The 20,138-nt window shown below is 39.3% G+C and overlaps 1 protein-coding gene across 3 annotated transcripts in view; it reads right to left on the bottom strand.

Moving 5' to 3' along the window:
• ZMAT3 (zinc finger matrin-type 3) overlaps window positions 1–14,736 on the bottom strand; it is a 38,898-nt gene extending 24,162 nt beyond the window's left edge. The window contains exons 1-2 of one of the 3 annotated variants that reach the window (XM_027540505.1): window positions 14,481–14,736; window positions 10,171–10,497 (exon numbers count right to left, since the gene is read on the bottom strand). In XM_027540505.1, the coding sequence (XP_027396306.1) occupies window positions 10,171–10,440 (270 nt within the window). In that variant the 5' untranslated portion in view covers window positions 10,441–10,497; window positions 14,481–14,736. Of the gene's footprint in view, window positions 1–10,170; window positions 10,498–14,216; window positions 14,351–14,480 lie in introns of those variants that run through there. The other 2 variants (XM_027540519.1, XM_027540511.1) reach the window with 2 other exon arrangements.
• Window positions 14,737–20,138: the final 5,402 nt, after the last annotated feature.

Here is a 20,138-nt window from a genome sequence, read left to right as displayed (position 1 = left end):
ATCTGGGAAAATTAACCCAGAACAATCAAATCTCCAGTCGATCTTTTAAACTGTATGAGACTTCAAAGAAAAGAAAAAAAAAGTCCTCTTAAACTCTCCAGGCAAAAATCAAATAACTTGCAAAGGTTAAGGAATTAGAATGGCGTCCACAATACACAAAGCAAGGCAATAATGGAACAGCCTTTTTTAAAAAATAAAGGTGTGAACCATGGATTTTATGCCCAGCCAACTATTCCTGTATCAAATGTGAAGACTATAAAAAATATTTCTAAATACACAAGACCTTAGGAATTCAGTACTTAAAAGGCACTCTTGAAAAATCTACTAACACTTCATTCACCCAAGAAATGACTGGGGAAACCACCAAAAGGACTGATGTTATTTTCAGGTGTCTAAATTGATCAATCCTGGGAAAGATTGAAGGCAAGGCAGGCAGAGAAAGGGACGACAGAGGATGAGATGGTTGGATGGCATCACCAACTCAATGGACATGAGTTTGAGCAAGCTCTGTGAGTTGGTGATGGACAGGAAAGCCTGGCATGTTGCAGTCTATGGGGTCATAAAGAGTTGGACACGACTGAGAGACTGAACTGAACTGTATCAAACACTAAAAAGGTGAAGATGACAGTGAAAGATTAATGTTTAAATATTATACATTATGACACAATGGAAATAATGCAACAAAAATGGGAAAAGGAAAGTAGAATAAGCTCATTGATTCTGTAATAGGCAACAGTTGGGATACCATTAAAAACTGACAAATCAGGTAGTAAAACAGTAAATAACTGAACAGGTTGGTAAAATCATATAAAATAGTGTAAATGAGGAGAAAATGAAAAAGGAGTACAAGGGATGATATAATGTGACACCTTTCTAAATATACCTTTTGCACAGGTGTAGAGAACAAACATATGGAGACCAGGTGGGGAGCGGGGGTGTGGGATGAATTGAGAGATTAGGATTGAAATACATACACTATTGATACTAAGTATAAAAGAGATAACTAATGAGAACCTATTGTATAGCTCAGGAAACTCTGTTAGTGCTCTGTGGCGACCTGGAAGGGAAGGAAATCCAAGAAAGAGGGATATATGTATACATATAGCTGATTAACCTTGCTGTGCAGTGGAAACTAACACAACATTGTAAAGCAACTCTACTCCAATAAAAATGAATTAAAACTCTAAATAAATACACCTTTTTGTATGATTCTGACTTTTAGAACTATATTAACATTCTACAGGCTTAGAAAAAGAATCAAAGTCAACAAGAATTGGGGAAGACCCAAAGTGAAATAAGTACAAACAGAAATAAGCCTAACTGTATGAAAAAATCACATGACCACACCAAAGGAGGAGGGAAGGAAAAAACTATTCACATAGTCAGTCTGAAAGTATCTCTCCCATAATACTTACCAAGCACAAAAAGAAAAACAATAACTTTACAAAGGACAACACTAGCAGAGCAGCATCTTTGTAACCTAAGTAATTTTGTAAAACAGTATTTTGACTACACACTATAATGCTAGACACCAAAAGAACAAGACATAAATATTATCCTCTCATTAGCATGCTTATTTTCCAAAAGGACATAGATTATCAATCCCAGAACTATTTTTATGTGTACTGTGAGTGTGTACGTGTGCGTGTGTGTGAATGTGTGTGCTGTGTATAATGAAACATATATAACTAGCTCTATCATAAGAAGATCTAGAAGCAATGACACTCGAGTACCAAAAGGCACACCCAACACTCAGATTTTGGTCTCTAAATACCATTCTCCAATTTAAAAAAAAAAAACTGGCTCCTTGAAGAAATGGTTGACATGGGGAAGGTACCAAAAAATCCTGGAATACTTTGTACTGTCAGAAAGTAAGGAACTACACCAAAAATAATGGGGACATGTCAAATGAATATAAGCACCAGCCTGAAGGGAAACACACTGGTCAAATGTGAGACAGTGAATACATCAAAATAAATTATAGTAAGTATTTATATCCCTGAATTAATATAAGAATCTACAATCCATAGTGATACTAATTATTTGGGAAAGTTCTTCATTAAAGTAAAATTCTAACTATAAATATAGAAAGAATGATTGAAGCAGAAAAATCACCATTTGGCAAACACCACGGTAATAATTACTGCAGGGAAAAATCATTAATAGATGCTATTATCACTATTATGTACATCACTATGTAAAAATAGAATGAGAAATATTCACATAGTCCCAAGGTGTTTCCCCATATGATACTTATTAAACATAAGAAGAAAAACAGTAATTTTACAAAGGAGAGCCCCAGCAGGCACCACCTTAATCAGTGATCAAAAGTGAACAGCAGCAGTGATGGAAATATTCACATCAAGTCCTTTCCAATATGAAAAAATGGGAAAGACACAACATCAGTTCTGTGGTATTCCTGTCCAAAAAAAAAACCCCACATAACCTGAATTCAATCATAAGAAAACAACAAACAAACCCAAATTGGGTCATTCTACAAAACAACTTCTCAAAAACTGCAAGACAGTAAAAAGCATAGAAAAATTTAACCCATCCACATTAAAGAACACATAACACTACATGCAAAAATTTATCTAGGATTGAATCCCTGAACCAGAGAAAGGACATTAGTAAACAATTGATGAAATGTAAAAGGTCTGTATAGCCAAAACTATGGTTTTTCCAGTAGTCGTACGGATGTGAGAGTTGGACCATAAAGAAGGCTGAGCACCGAAAAATTGATGCTTTTGAATTATGGTGCTGGCAAAGACTCTTGATACTCCCCTGGAATGGAAGGAGATCAAGCCAGTCAATCCTAAAGGAAATCAACCCTGAATATTTATTGGAAGGACAGATGCTGAAGCTGAAGCTCTAATGCTCTGGCCCCCCTGATGCGAAGAGCCAACTCACTAGAAAAGACCCTGATCCTGGGAAAGATTGAAGGCAGGAGGAGAAGGGGACGACAGAGGATGAGATGGTTGGATGGCATCACCAACTCAATGGACAAGAGTTTGAGCAAACTCTGAGAGATGGTGAAGGACAGGGAAGCCTGGTGTGCTACAGTCCATGGGGTCACAAAGGGTCAAACATGACTTAGCAACTGAACAACAAAACAGTCTGTAGAGCAGATAATATTGTTGTTATCAGTATTGAGTTCCTGATTTTGATAACTATACTTTAGGTATATAAAATATTAATATTGGGGGAATCTGATGAGGTGCATGCAGAAATTTTTAAGAAGCGTTTTATACAATAAAACTATTCACATTTAGAAGTTAATAAAATAAAATAAAAGTTGCCCAAAGCCACAAGTAAATGCCAGAAATGAGAATACTCTTGTTCCAGAGTCCAAACCACCCTGCTCCATTGCACCTTAGGACAACTAAACACAATTAAGGACTCACTCAAGTACTAGGGGCTGTCCTAAATATTTTATACCTACTAACTTGCAGGTATGATAAGTATCATCATTATCATCACCATCTTCATGAGGCATAGAGAAATTAGGGTATATTTCCAATACCATACATCTAGTGAGTATTTCGTACTAGAACTTAAACACTAGTCTGACCCCATGATATATTAACTAATATCCTATAAAACAGATGCTAGAAAAGAAAATAATAAATCAATATACCCCTAAAAATTAAAGATATGATTATCAAAATTAAAAAAATTCAACACAGCATTAGAATTCAAGAATACCTCTCAGAAATTCAATAAAAGGGAGAAATAAGAAATATGAAGAATCAATCCAGCTAATCCAAGATAGTGCTAATAGAATTACCAGGGGAAAAAAAGAGAAATATAGAGAAGAATATTATCAAGGAAATCATATCAAAGAAAATTCCCCAGAGCTCAAGAGAAATGAGAGTATGCAAACTGAAAGGATCCTCTAGGGCTGACAGGGACAGATGAATGAAGACCCAGACCGAAACACACCCATCACTCTGAAATTTTAGATACCAAGGATAAAAAAGAAAGCTGAAAAACTTCCAGGGAAAAAAAGCCCAAAATTAAAGTGGGTCACCCACAAGAGAAAAAGAATCTGAATAAGATTTCTCTCCAGCAACACTAGGAAGACCAAAACAAAACAAAACACACAGGTATACATGCACACACAATGCGGTATAGCTTTTAACCTTTTAGGAAAATAATAGTCAACCTGGAACCAAACTGTCAAGTATGAAGTTCTAATACAGACATTTTTAGACACACAAAGATGTCTCAGAAAAATATTATTTTCCACTCATTACTACTTCACTTTAAAGAGAGAGAAATGTGCTGTAATTTACATTTATATTTATCCTTTCTTCCTTCAAGTAATGTGAAGATGTACTCCAACAAAATAGGATAAAAAAAGGAAAACATGCATATTTAGAAAATGGCAACCTAAGCCATAGAGCAATGAAGAAAAATTCAAAACTAACAGCTGTGCAGCAAACTCAGAGGGCAACCAGTTGAGAATGGAGCAAGAAGACAGAAGGATCTGGGGGCAAAAAGGAGATTCCACACAATACATAGAGTGATCAAGAGTTTGGAGGGGAAAATGAGGATATGATAAAGATATATCATGTAACAAAAAGAAGGGGGGAAATGAAAGCAATGAAAAACTACTGGAAACAAAAAAAGATACACAATGAAGTCATGATCCAAATGTAAAGTATCTGGTTCAAATTAGAACAAGCAATCAGTGGGTTTCATGAAGATAAGTGAAATGGATTATAAACAATAAAAAGAAAGATTAAGAAGCTAGTAGATTTTTTTTACGGAGAAGGCAATGGCACCCCACTCCAGTACTCTTGCCTGGAAAATCCCATGGACGGACTGAGCGACTTCACTTTCACTTTTCACTTTCATGCACTGGAGGAGGAAATGGCAACCCACTCCAGTGTTCTTGCCTGGAGAATCCAGGGACAGAGGAGCGTGGTAGGAGGCCGTCTATGGGGTCGCACAGAGTCAGACACGACTGAAGCAACTTAGCAGCAGCAGCAGCAGATTTTTTTAAGGCATAAGAATCTTCTATTTTTTTTAAGAAAGTGTGAGAAACTCAGGGAAAAACAAAAGGCTATTTCAAAGTTATAATACACATCTGAAGGAAACTAAAAGGGAATGATTTTGAGGAACTGGTGACTTTCAAGAAAGAGCTATCCATTTGAACATCTCTTTTAAGTGGTGTGGAACCATGACATTGGAAACAGAAAGAAATAAATAGCTTTGCACTGAACATTTCCCTACTAATAATACAAAAGCTAAATATCAATTTTTAACAATTCAAGTCAACTTGCAAATATCAAGCATAGGAAACTTAATCTGATTATAGAATAAACAAAAATGTTATAAAACTTGATGTTGTCAAAATAAAACTAGAGCCAACCCAAGATGGGAGGCAGAAAGAAGAATAGAGAAGAAAAGGTAGGGCATAGCTGTGGAAGTGAGAACAGGTGATTACTGCTTTTCATTATAAATCTTTATTCTATAGGCATTATTTTGAGAAAAATATCTTTGAATGTTTTAAGGAGTAAACTGTTACCAGTGCAAATGCTACAAAGAGGCTAAGTGAGAAGGAGCTAGATTTCACCTCTAATGTCACAGATAGCCTTGAAAAGGACCATTTCACTAGAATACTAGAATGGAAACCAGAGTATGGTGGGTAGGGAAATGAAAACTTGAAGAAGACAAGTATATCCAGCAGAACTCTTAAGGACAGAAGAAAAGAAAGATTGCTAACAAGAGGAATTAAAAGGAAAGGAAAGGTTTTTGTCGCTATTTTTATTGACATGGGGGAAAAAACCTAAGCATGTTTTTAATCTGATTGAGGTAAAGAAGGGATGACAGGTGATGAAATCCCGAGCACAGGGTGAGGAATCAGCCTTGTAAAGAAGAAAGGATATCTATTGTGAAATGCAAAGAAACCAGGTAGGGAGGGGGCTTCCCTGGTGGCTCAGCAGTCAAGAATCCGCCTGCCCTGTGTCACAAAGAGTCAGACATGACTGAGTGACTAAGCGTGCAAGATGTAGGCAGGATGCGACAGGGAAGCAGAAAGGTGGTGAGATCCAGCTAACAGGGTCACAGAGAGCTTCTATCCACCAACAAAGTTTATTTTGACCACTCTCAGTACACTGCAAGTTCAACTGGAAAACAATCAAATGGGAAATCTGGCGGGGGGGTGGGGGGGGGGGGTGGGGGATGGGGGTGGGGTGGGGAGCGAAAAACATAAACATTAGCTGACATTAGAGATTATGCCATCCAAAGCTGGCATCATCCAAAGCTGGGTGATCAACGTAAAAATGTATGTGCCAAAATCAGTACTTTAAATTTGGGGATAACATCAGCTGTATCCTCTGAATTATGAATTAAGGTCACTACCTTATGTATTTCAATTCTAGAACTACTTTTTTGCCCTGTGTTCTGTGTTTTTCAAATTAATCTACTTACTATGGTATGTTGTTGTTTGGCTACTAAATATTATGAATAGAAATCTATGTTGATGACAGATTTTTAAAATGTACCTTGAATAACTAGTTCTTTTTCAAATGAGTTACATGAATTAACAGGAAAAAATGGTTGATGTTATTTCAAAATGTAGAGGCCTTAGCAAAATTTATCTAATGCTTTTTGCTTTTTACATTTCTATTAATGACCTTCTATCCTAAAGTGATTCTTCCTCTGGGCAATTATGCTGCTGAAACAGTATTATGTTGCTCCATGTCTGGCTTACCCTAAGTCACCTGAAGCCTACAGACAGATTTTAATAAAATGAATACATATTTTTCCTCCAAAGGTTTTACTTTAAATTATAACTAAAGTCATCATTTTGAGACCACAAAAATATGTACCATCATTAAAAATGAAACAATAGCAAAGCGTTATTTTGAAGCAAGCTGACTGGGTTAAAAAGTCCTAGGAATAGAACTAAATCTGTGATGACCACTGATGTGCATGGGTCATCACTAAGGCAGCCCCAGCTTAGGAACACAAGGATGGCAGGGGAAAATCTCAGTGAGCTTAAAGGGAAGTATTTGTTGAGCAGTTTCCATTGTGTGTCCTGGATTACTGGAGCATGATATGGTCAGTCTCTACCGTAACACCACACAAACCAGACTGAAGGCTGTTTACAATACCCTGGGCAATTTGAAACTTTGACATTTCAACAATGGCATCAACTGACTAAAACATTTTGAGTAATGTAATCAACTGTGATTTATTACCTCACATGAATGTGTTTCTAGCTTATAAATAGGCTACCACTGATCCATTTTATCTCACACATAATGAATCTGTGGTCTTGGTACCAGTCAGTATTAAAAAATTACAAAGCATGTTTTAGAGTTGAAATAGAACTTTATTTCCATCATCTCATCAGCCACCTTGCTGTATCAGTGTACAATCATTGCTATTCTGCCCATTTCTGGTCCTCAGTAAGCCTCACTCATTAGTTTTACCCTTGTCTCTAGAAGACTTCCTAAATCACAGCCTATTCGTGTACCCTTGGTATAGTCTTCGATGTATCTTTCAGGATAACATTTCTATGCTTTTTTCCTATGTTGGTGCACCCACATATGTTGTGTTCACACTCAGATTATTTATTATTCTGATCTACCCTTTGATCCACACTCTCGCATGCTGACATTTCTCTCAGGTTGAAATCCAGATTTCATTTCTGGATTAGCTTTCTTCTATGCTATCCTATGGAGAAGGCAATGGCACCCCACTCCAGTCCTCTTGCCTGGACAATCCCATGGATGGAGGAGCCTGGAAGGCTGCAGTCCATGGGGTCACTGAGGGTCGGACACGACTGAGCGACTTCACTTTCTCTTTTCTCTTTCATGCATTGGAGAAGGAAATGGCAACCCACTCCAGTGTTCTTGCCTGGAGAATCCCAAGGACGGCAGAACCTGGTAGGCTGCCTCTATGGGGTCGCACAGAGTCGGACACGACTGAAGTGACTTAGCAGTATGCTATCCTAATGAAACTGCTCTGTACTTTTATACATGAACAGCTTGCTTTGTTTCTTAGAGGAAGAAAACTTCTTCCCCTAAGAATTAGCAGTAACACTGGTTTCATTCAAATGTTTGCTTCTGAGCTCTTAAGAACTGGCTTTTATTACACTCAAACTTGTTGTTTTCTATTAGGTTCCACTCTCTAGGTACCAGTTTGCTTCTTCTCTACTCTACTTTTCCTCAGTTCTTGGCTGCTTAAATTGTTTCTAGAACAGGCTGTCCTTCTCCAACTTTTCTACTTAAAAATTCTGATTATCTAAAATTTAATTCCATTTTCTTATATTTTCTAATTCATATATTCACTGTATCACCAAGGAAGCTGAAATTAAGTATATATTACTCATCAGCTAAAAAGTTCAGAGCACACATACACACAAGTGTAGAAGAAAAGAAAAAAACCTAAATAAATTCTGGTTCTCTTTCTTATCTAGTTTAAGCCTTATAATCCAATGACTCTGATCAAATTGAACTCTATGCATAACCAGAAGCATCCATCACTGTCACAAAGAGATATTAGGAAGGAAAAAGGCAGGAGGTGTATGTACAATCCATGCACATATATTTAAATTACATATTGCCCAAGAGTTTTCCCTCATGAAAGCAGACAACTTTTCTGTAAATGGTACTTACATGTGTATATGACACACAATTAACTTGCTCCCAAGTTAATGGTTTAAACAGCAAAAAATCAAAACTTTAGAAACCAGGCTTGATTTCCATGAGTCGTAGGCCATAAGACCAAACATGCCACAGAAACAAATGAAGACAAAGCTGTTAATAGCACTGTGAGTTGAATCTGACATGGATCATCCTAACAGGCCACAACCGAAAAGTAAAACTGGCAAAAGAAGAAGCCGTGTCAAACCACTGTCATGGGAAGTGATACACAGAGGGGATGAGAGTGGGGGGTGGGGAAAGAAAGAAACGTAAGATAAATCCAGAAGAGGCTTTTATGAACCAATAATGATCAAAGAGTCGGACACGACAGAGCGACGAACACACTGGTCAAGGAGCAACAGCGACATGCCAAGATCGGATGATATAATTAACTCTTTGCGTTGGAGGGCAAAATCAAGCCAACAACAGGAACTCCATACAAGTAACATGTCTTCCCCTAAATCCCAAAGAAAACAATTCACCATTAAAATGTCTCTGATGTACAATCATGAAGTGACGCAATTAGCCACCTTGAAGATCAGCCCTAAACAGAACAGCAAAGACTTACACCCAGAGTAAATAAAAACTTGAAGGAAGTTACAGAGGCACAACAGGAGAAACATCTTCCTAACAAATATCCTTCTACCATACTGTCCTATTATTTCAGATATTCATGCAGAGAATAAATAGTCAAATCAATATGACCCAGAAAACATATTTTCATTCAATGGCATTTGGCCTCAATGGCTTCTTAGATCTCTTTTCTCAAAAAAAAAAGAGGACATAATTTTATATACAGAAAACAATCAAGAAACATACCTGTGTTTTCCTTAGCAGTGACAGAGGTCAAAAGGAAAAGCTTAAGATTCATAGACAAAGAATATTCTGAACTGATACAAACTGCATTAGCTGGAAGAGAATATTTATAAAACTAATTCTTTCAGACAATTTTAACACTGAATTGAGTATGGTACACAATACTTCAAACAACTGATCTCCTTAGGACCACAGGTTCAAACATGCATAGGTGATTTTATTTGCCTAAAACAACAGATGGCTTCCCAGGTGGCACCAGTGGTAAAGAATCTGTCTGCCAATGCAGGAAATGTGAAAGAAGTGGGTTCCATCCCTGGGTTAGGAAGATCCCCTAGAGAAAGGAATGGCTACTCACTCTGGTATTCTTGCCTGGAAAATCCCCTGGACAGAGGAGCCCAGAGGGCTACAGTCCACAGGGTCACAAAGAGTCAGACGTGACTGAAGCAACTGAGCACACACGCACACAAAACCCCAGGTAAACTGATGCCACACAGCTAAGTGTAGGAAGTTGAAAGAAATCCCATTCCACGAAAAGTGATGTTTTCTTTTAAAGTAGCAACACTGTGCTTTTAGCCAAACACTTAGCCATTGTATTATTCCAGACACAAATGGTCATTTCATAGACACCTGTGAATTGGGCAGAGCCCTGAAATGTTCTCCCACTAGATGCTTGATTTTTCTTTTCTTCCCTTACCTGATAATGAGCCTGGGCTTGCTGCGCTGAGTTCAAGGTGACATTGCAGAGCTTGCAGTACAGGGGCTTACATAGCTCCTCCAGGGCAGTGTCTTGTTCCCCTCCCTTAGGTGGCTCTTCTTCTCCAGCCAAAGGCAAGGAAGCCTCCTGCCCAAAAGGCTTCTGCGGTGGAAGCTGCAAGGCTCCTGTAGACCTGGCGGCCACTGACATAGGAGGAGAGGATGAGGGCCGCTTAGGCGGAGGAAGCCCGGCGTGTTGCAAGAGGATCATTGGGTAGAAAAGCCTTGGGCATCATCCAAAGGATGAGGAGAAGTCAGGTCTTCAAATCTGAATCAACAGCAAATATTGAAAAAAAAAAAAAACTTAAAAATGTGTCATCAGCAATATGATATGTAAATGACCACATCATAGGTTCCTTCCTCTACTTCTCTAAACTATCTCTGGGACTCCCTTTCTTTTCCCTCATTCCCTCACTTCCCCCATCTGTTAATCCACATTGACACAACACTCTTCCACTGAGAAGAGCTTTATGGATTTGGCTTGATTTTGCCTGGCACAGTTCCAACTGCAGTCCCTCTGGCCCATGAACATTAATAGCATTGCATCCATGGCTAATTAAATCTAAAAGTCACATGACTGAAATGAACATCAAAGGTCACCCAGTCCAGACCCCTTCCCTCAGGCACACTTAAAACATTCTTGATGATAATCATACATAGACAAAAAAAAAAAAAATCCCACCAGCAGAGAACCTTAGCAAATATCCCCTTTTCATGCAAACTATCTTTGCATCCAAATAATATCAAAAACAGTGAAATCAAGAGTGTCACTGTTCAAACTACTGCAAACACTTCTAGAACTAGCTTAACTATCCAGGAACTCTATATATCTAATAGCTAATATTAGACATATACTCTAATATCTTGGAAAACCTCTTGAGTCACTAAATGTGACAAAAATAAATAAACATGTACCTTCTGATCAACTAGTAATACCAAAAAAATTGATTTGAATCTTCAAAGTGGAGGTTGCAAACAACCTGAAGGCCACATGCAGCCACAGATGTGCTCTGTTTGGAATACACAGTGTTTCATTTTGCTTTCATTTTTAAATTGAATTGGTTGTCAACATTTCAAAATCAAAAGATTTGTGGCTCCTCTTGATAAAAGGGGGATCTGACAACACTTGGACCATAGTCCTACATGGGCAACAATAGCTAGTGAGTATTGAGAGGCACTGTCCTGGGTACCCAAGCTTGTCTTCTCTAGGCCGCCTCAAGTGCCCACTCAGTCTGCTGCTTCTATTCATATTACATGCCTGTGCCCCACAGGCTCAAGTTGAAGACCCCACCTCATGTAGCCTTAGATTGATTCATTAATCTCCTATAAAATCAGAGTATTTTATTTCTCTCTCTAGAGTAAATTTTGAGATAAGGATTTTAATTTGGGTTAATTGGAATCGTGGAAACTCAAAGCGCATAGTGTGGTTCATTTTGAGATACTCAAGATTAGAAGTTGCCATCTGGGTCAGAGGCAGGAGAAACAGGTAAAACTGAACTGGGATTGGAACATACTGGGTTTTTCTGAGGGAAACAATAGAGACTATAAGAGAAAGCAAATAGTTGAAAAGACTGAGGAACTAGAATTATACTGGGGCCCTGGCAGTATGATCCAGTACCCCACTGGACGCTTACTTCATGCACTATTTGATGTAGGTAATTCTCCAGGCCAGAATACTGGAGTCGGTAGCCTTTCCCTTCTTCAGGGAATCTTCCCAATCCAGGGATCAAACCCAGGTCTCTTGCACTGCAGGCGGATTCTTTACCAGCTGAGCCACAAGCAAAGCCCAAGAATCCTGGAGTGCGTCTATCCCTACTCCAGTGGATCTTCCTGATCCAGGAATCAAAATGGGGTCTCCTGCATTGAAGGTGATTTCTTTACCAACTGACCTATGAGGGAAGCCCCTAACCCTGAGTATCTCAAAATGAACCACACTATGCGCTTTGAGTTCCCACGATTCTAACTGACCCAAATTAAAATCCTTATCTCAAAATCCTCTATTCCTTCCACTTTCAATACTATTAAAACCTCTTTTTGGTCAATTGAACATAGCTATTTTAAGTGCCAAAATTTTCCATCTGCAATAGAAAAGTATAGGTTTTATGATAATAGATTTACTGAAATCAACCAAGAACAATTTTGAAAAGTTAAATCTCTTTTACCACACTTAATAAGTATCTACACCTGTAAATTTCAACCAAATAACAGTTTTTGTACTAAATTCAGGCTCTTAGAGCAGGAGAGGTTATCAGTGCAATGGGAAAATAATGTACTAAATGGCAAAGTACATACATCATTAGTCATAGTATTCAACAATATTTCTTATTGTTGAATATAAGCATATATTGTTGATATAAGCATATAAGCATATTGTTGAATAAGCATATAAGCATATTGTTGAATAAGCATAATATTTAGAAAAACAATAATGTTATTTTATTCTCAAGCAGAAATATGCTGTCCATACCTCTGAGAATATTTTTTAAAAAGCAATACAGATTTAGAACATTTAAAAAGTCAGGTTCTCTATAATCACATTATTCCTCTCAATTAAACCAAGTAAAGACATTCAGAAAGCAAAGGCAAATACGGATATTTTAAAAAAGAAAACTACGGGGACAAAGACCCCTTTTTAAAAATTTTAACTACCTAATCATGACAATTAGTAATATTAAAAGACTACATATACCACCTGTACAGAAACAAAAGGATACCAAAGTGCCAATGACAAGCTGCCAGCTCAGAGATAAATGATGGAGGAGGATGTTAAAACATCTTGATAAAGGAAATACACAATATAAAGAGAAAATCAAATGTTACCAATGGCCTAGACATGTCTGGACTTGTTTTATAAAAGTTCACTCCCACTTGAGGAAATACCAGCATGTGTCTCCCCCAGCGTGGTCTACAGGCTTCCATCATAATAAAGGCCTGATAAAATCTCCTGAATTGAAGAAAAAATTCTCATACAGTACAAACTTACCCACTATCACATTTTATCTTTTAATGTTTAAAGAATACCTAGATAGTCCAAAATTCTTTCTTGTAATATTTAACAATCAAAATGATGTCAACTCCCCCAAAAGTATCTATACAAGACAATTACATCAGGTATTACTATACTTGCAAAAAAAAAAAAAACTAGCATAAAATAAAAATCTAAAAACAAAGCCTTCAGTGAAAGTAGATATGGTGGAATATAAATAGATTCAAAGCATATAGGACTCAGGTCTGTTCAACTACTGCATTAAATTAAAAGAAACTAACTTGACGCCTGATGTAAATAAAATATTCCTCAGATCATAAAAGCCATTCAATTTAATGCTTGAAGTAGCATAAATGAAGGATTTATGGTGGTTAATGTCCTGGTATGGAAAGAGTTGAGGGGACAATAAAGAAAATCAAACCTTCTCAGTCTACCCTGTTTAAAGAAAAGGAATGATCATATAGCATAGTTTTCATGATCGAACTAGGGCCTACTCTTCACATACTGCATTAAAGACAACCACTTTCTCATTTGGAGAAATCTTCGGAGGAAAGGAAAGACAATAAGAGAACAGGTTACTAGCACCTCAGGAAACTAGGTAAGTCTGTAACTGGGAATTCCGAAAATGAGGGAAAGACGGTGAGCATTATTCAGAGGTCATCAGAACACAGCGAGAAGGAATGAGAGAGGACAATAAAACAATAATCAGTTGTAAGGTATATCACAGAAGGAAGACCCAAAAGAACGAAAGAACCTGGGGAAGAAGAGGCCTTGGTGAACTGGTGAATGTTCTCCAGTCTCAGTTATGACTGGCCCGAATCCTAGGAAACCTTTCACATATTTGAATCAGAGCTACATATACTTCAGCATCGCCCACATATATCTTACATTTCTAAAACGTGCATGCATACACAAGAGAGCGCACTCACATATACATACATACACGCACACACACACATACACGCACACACACACACATACACGCACACGCACTCACGCACCCATGAGGATGCCATCACGAAAGATGGAATCCCGGGTCTCCCACGGGGCGGGGGCAAGCGCTAGGGCCAAGGCAGCTCCACAGCTAGAGGATCCAAACAGTACACGTGAAATGCTTTAAAAACAAACAGATAAATAAAAGCACCGCAAGCCGGTCACGTGGAGGGCAGGTGGAAAGACCGCACCGGAAAGGAACTGCTAGCCTGGTCGCTCTGGTGCTCCTAAATGTCCTAAATGCCCCGAGGCTCGCGATCGCCCGCACTTACCGGAACCCCCGGGACGCGCCGGGAGTCTGGGCGCCGCGCCTGCCCCGGACGCCCGCCGCCGTCCGTCCTCCACGCCTGGCTCGGCCCGATTCTACTCCGCCTCCCTCCGCGTAACTTTCTCGGCTGGCCGGGCAGAGCCCCCTCCACAGCTGAAGGCTGACTGTCAAAAGTCAGTCCAAACGGACCCACAGGGAAACAGCTGCAGGAAGTGACTGCGGAATCGGGAGGCGGCGGAGGAGGAGACTGAAGGCGCCGGCCCGGCGTCGCCAGTGCGCATGTGCTTGGTGGAGCAGGGCCCGCGGCGGCGGAGGAGGCTCCAGCACGCCGGGAGGGTGGGGTGCACACCCGGCAGGTGCCGGGACTGTGAGCGCAGCGGCTCTGAGCCGGCGTGGGGGACAAAGGCACGAGTCCCAGGGAGGACGCACCACCGCCAGTCTTAAGAGTTTGTTCATCCTATAACCTGGAAAGTTGATCCAGAGCAGAAACCTGGGCAGAGTTTTCGCAACTTTCATCTCCTGTCACTGAGATCCAAAGCCTTTTTCATTCCAGCCCTGCCCTCCGTCCGCTGATTGCCTGCTAAGAGTGGCAGAGGGGAGCTGCCAGAATATCCAGGATCGTCCCACCTGCTGCGACAGAACCTTTGAACTGCTCCTTTCTCCAGGATGAAGGAAGAATAGCGCGCTGCTGCCAACTCAGAGGTCTCCAATCACACAAGAAAACATGTACGCAGACTTGCCCTCTACGTAACAGCAGAACTGGCAAGAGATGTGGTGTTGGAGAAGACTCTTGAGAGTCCCTTGGACTGCAAGGAGATCCAACCAGTCCATTCTGAAGGAGCTGGGATTTCTTTGGTAGGAATGATGCTAAAGCTGAAACTCCAGTACTTTGGCCACCTGATTCGAAGAGTTGACTCATTGGAAAAGACTCTGATGCTGGGAGGGATTGGGGGCAGGAGGAGAAGGGGACGACAGAGGATGAGATGGCTGGATGGCATCACTGACTCGACGGACGTGAGTCTGAGTGAACTCTGGGAGTTGGTGATGGACAGGGAGGCCTGGCGTGCTGCGATTCATGGGGTCGCAAAGAGCTGGACACGACTGAGTGACTGAACTGAACTGAGAGACCTTCTCTGGCACACCACCACTCCCCACCCCACCCTCAACCTCACCTGCATGACAAGAAAGGCTAGGAAGAGATTGGCTAAGGCTATAATGTCACATCCTTTCACAGTCAACCTCAGCACATTCAGGGTTGACATTGAGAGATGAGCTGAGCCAAGTATTAATGTTAAAATTCTGTTAACTTGTAAATTTTTCCATAGGACTATTTGGGGGTAAAATATTCATAACATAAATTTTGACCATTTTTAACTGTTAGTTCAGTGCCACTAAGTACATTCACAACATTGTGTGCTTATTTTTTAAGCATTACAGTAAGTCCTCTATATATGAGCCTTCAAGTTGAGAGCTTTCCAAAGATACCAACATGGGTTCCGTCAACCTCAAGTTTGAGTGAAATTGTAGCTTGTGCTCCAACTCCTATTGCTGAGGATCTTTCAGCTCTTCCATCTCCCACCTCCTCTCCCTCCTCTAGTCAGTAACTCTTTTTGTCTGTTCACTGGATGCCAGGCCCTGTATGGCTGCTATTATAGTGTACTACCTTACTTTTCAAGGTAGTGTACTGTAAGATTTAAAATGTTTTCTTTATTCTTTTTGTTTATTTTTATATATTATTAGAAAAGTATTATAAACCTATTACAGTACACTACTATATAGCTGACTGTGTTCTTTGGGTACCTAAGGCTAACTTTGTTGGACTTACAAACTTATTGTCAGAATGGAACTTGTTCATATGTAGGGGACTTACTGTAATTAAAATGTCAATGAGACCTATTTATAGCAAGATGTACCCTGCTGCTGCTGCTGCTAAGTCACTTCAGTCATGTCCGACTCTGTCCCATCAGGCTCCACCATCCCTGGGATTCTCCAGGCAAGAACACTGGAGTGGGTTGCCATTTCCTCCTCCAATGCATGAAAGGGAAAAGGGAAAGTGAAGTCGCTCAGTCGTGTCCGACTCTTCGGGACCCCAAGGACTGCAGCCTACCAGGCTCCTCCGTCCATGGGATTCTCCAGGCAAGAGTACTGGAGTAGGGTGCCATTGACTTCTCTGAAGATGTACCCTAGTAGTAGGCAAATACTGCAGGAAATTAAGGCAGTTTCTTTGGCTGAAACACACCATCCAATACTACCAAGGACAAACCAAATTGACTCTTTTCTAGAAATGACTTAATTAATACAATGGTTGCTTAGCAATCACCCAAAGCTAGTGTATGCAGGCCCTTTAAGGAGAATAACTCATCATGCCTAGGTAGACAACTAACAGTTTTTCTGAATTAATTTTCTGTTTATGCATACATACTTTGAGCTTCTCTAGTGGCTCAGCAGTGAAGAATCTGCCTGCAACGCAGGAGACGTGGGTTTGATCCCTGAGTGGGGAAGATCCCCTGGGCATGGCAACCCACTCCAGTATTCTCGCCTGGTGAATCCCATGAAAAAATTGCATTAAATCTGTAGATTGCATGGGGTAGTGTTGTCATTTTAACAATATTAATTCTTCCAATCCATGGACACAGTATATCTTTCCATCTGTTTGTGTTGTCTTCAATTTCTTCCATCAGCATCATAGTTTTCTGAGTACAAACAAGTCTTTTACTTCATTAGGTAGGTTTATGTCTAAGCATTTTATAGTATTTTTTTCAGTAAAAACATTCACAAGTGGTCATTTTTACCATCCTGTTAAACATACTAAGCAAAAAGGCAGTTTTTTTCAGGTGAAATGCTTTCAATAAATGCTGCAGTATTAACTAATAAATTCAGAAAATAAGCACCTTCCAACTTTATATCTGATAAATTTCACCACATTTATTAATCTTTTCAGTTGCTATTCTGTTCACTAAAAACTAATCATCTTGTTGAAAATATTTTTGTTTGTACTTTGCAGATAAACATGAATTCACAAACATTGTAAACAAAAATCAGTGAGAGGTTAGATCAATGTTTGTCTTCAACATGTTTGAGTACAAGTTTTGAGCATATAAAAAGGGGTCCTTCAACAGTTTATTTTTAAAAGTTCAATTGTTTCAGCTTGGATACCAATTTTTGAAGCAAAACATATTTTAGCAGAATCTACAGTACCAAATCATCATCAAACTTTCTCCTATTCCATAGCATCATTGTCCGCAAGAATTCTGAAATTAATTCCAAGGCAGCTTTAATTATTTCATCTTTGTTTACAATTTTTAGTGATTTTTCTTTACAATTTGTGTGGGGTTTTTTTGTAAAAACCACTAAAAGATGGATCATTTTGTGTAGTTACTCTGACTTTATCCCCCTAAGTCACACTAAGGTTCAAGCTATTTTGAAGTCAAGTGAAGTCACTCAGTTGTGTCCGACTCTTGCGACCCCATGGACTGTAGCCTACCAGGCTCCTGAGTCCATGGGATTTTCCAGGCAAGAGTACTGGAGTGGGTTGCCATTTCCTTCTCCAGGGGATCTTCCCGACCCAGGGATCGAACCTGGGTATCCCGCATTGTAGGCAGATGCTTTACCGTCTGAGCTACCAGGGAAAAACAGTTAAAATGAAAAAGACTGACAGTAACAAATGTTGGCTAGGATATGGAACAACTGACACTCTCATAAACCACAGGTAGGAGAGTAAAATGATACAACCAACAAAAACAGTTCTCCCATTTCTTATAAATTTAATAATATACTGCCTATAGACTCTGGCATTTCACTCCTAGATATTTACACAAGTCAATAAAACCAATGTCCATGAAAAGATATATCCATAATTGCTCATATCTTGATTTGCAATATTCCAAAATGGAGAAAAGACAACGTTCAACATTGAGTGAGCCAATAAAATAAAAAGTAAATGTTATTGAAAGGTTGTTGCTATTTTGCACCTTCCTAAAAATAAGACTTATACTTGAAGAAGAAGCAATGCAAGGTCCTATACTGCTCACCAAATAAGCATGTGCTACTCCACATTTCCCTAGACACTTGCAGTTAAATGACCCTTGTGATTGACTTTGGGCTGGGAAAGAAAATAATGTGTGTCAGTTCAATTCAGTCGCTCAGTCGTGTCCAGCTCTTTGCGACCCCATGAATCGCAGCACGCCAGGCCTCCCTGTCCATCACCAACTCCCAGAGTTCACTCAGACTCACGTCCATCGAGTCAGTGATGCCATCCAGCCATCTCATCCTCTGTCGTCCCCTTCTCCTCCTGCCCCCAATCCCTCCCAGCATCAGAGTCTTTTCCAATGAGTCAACTCTTCGAATCAGGTGGCCAAAGTACTGGAGTTTCAGCTTTAGCATCATTCCTACCAAAGAAATCCCAGGGCTGATCTCCTTCAGAATGGACTGGTTGGATCTCCTTGCAGTCCAAGGGACTCTCAAGAGTCTTCTCCAACACCACAGTTCAAAAGCATCAATTCTTTGGCACTCAGCCTTCTTCACAGTCCAACTCTCACATCCATTCATGACCACTGGAAAAACCATAGCCTTGACTAGACGGACCTTTGTTGGCAAAGTAATGTCTCTGCTTTTGAATATGCTATCTAGGTTGGTCATAACTTTCCTTCCAAGGAGTAAGCGTCTTTTAATTTCATGGCTGCAGTCACTTCTAACTCAAAGTTTTTAAGAGCCAGTATGTGATCCTGCAATTTGGATGCCAGGTTTTGAGAGAACAGTCACAATACAGAAGCAAACTAGATTCTTGAGTCCCTGTTTGGGTCAGAGCTACCCTGGAAAGTCAGTGGACCCACAATTGACTGATCAAGTGAAAAATAACCACAGTACTGTTAAGCCACTAAGATTTTGAGGTTAATTTGCTCCCATGCATAACTTAGCATCCGAGTACATTCTACGATTTTTGATTACTGCTGACTCTCTCTACTATGATGACAGTAATGTTCTTATTTTCTGCCAATGAGGTGGTCTTCAGGGACAATGCCACTTACTCATAACCTTTGATCAGTTCAGTTATTTTCTTTATTTGAGTGAGAATAATTTACATATTCATAAGTTTTGAGCTTATACATCAAATTTTCTTTTGCCAGTTCCAATGGGTGGCCCTAATTAAAAATACTATTTTCAAGGTATAATATTTCATTTTTATCAAGAAAAACAGAGGCACTAGAGTAATTTTTAAAGCAGAATTTCAAGTATATTTATATTACAAGGGAACTCACTGCCATGGAAAGTGAAACTAAAGTTTCATATTTATAAACAAAAGATTTAATTATAGGAAATTACATTAGAAAGTTGAGCTTATTTGTGAGAAAATTTTTTTCTATAAATGTACATTAATAAACAAGTATACAAACAAATGCATGCAGGGGTTTGAAAAGAGGCCACCTTTTCAAAATAGTATATGTATGAACATCTGCTGGCTGACTGAGAAATCACATGGTCTACATCTAGGGGGCAGGGTATGGATGATAGAGAGGAATTGGGTTTACAGCAAAAACGTACACAATTAGAAGGGGGCAAATAGACAAGGTTTCCTTAATGATACAAAAGTCCAAATTTCCCAGTAATTACCAGTATATAAAAATATTAAAACATAAAAAATTAAACCTATGTAAAGCATAAA

This window comes from Bos indicus x Bos taurus, chromosome 1 (genome assembly GCF_003369695.1).
Source record: "Bos indicus x Bos taurus breed Angus x Brahman F1 hybrid chromosome 1, Bos_hybrid_MaternalHap_v2.0, whole genome shotgun sequence".
Lineage (NCBI taxonomy): Eukaryota > Metazoa > Chordata > Mammalia > Artiodactyla > Bovidae > Bos > Bos indicus x Bos taurus.
Note: the sequence above shows the minus strand (reverse complement) of the source record. Positions and strands in the feature narration are given on the sequence as shown.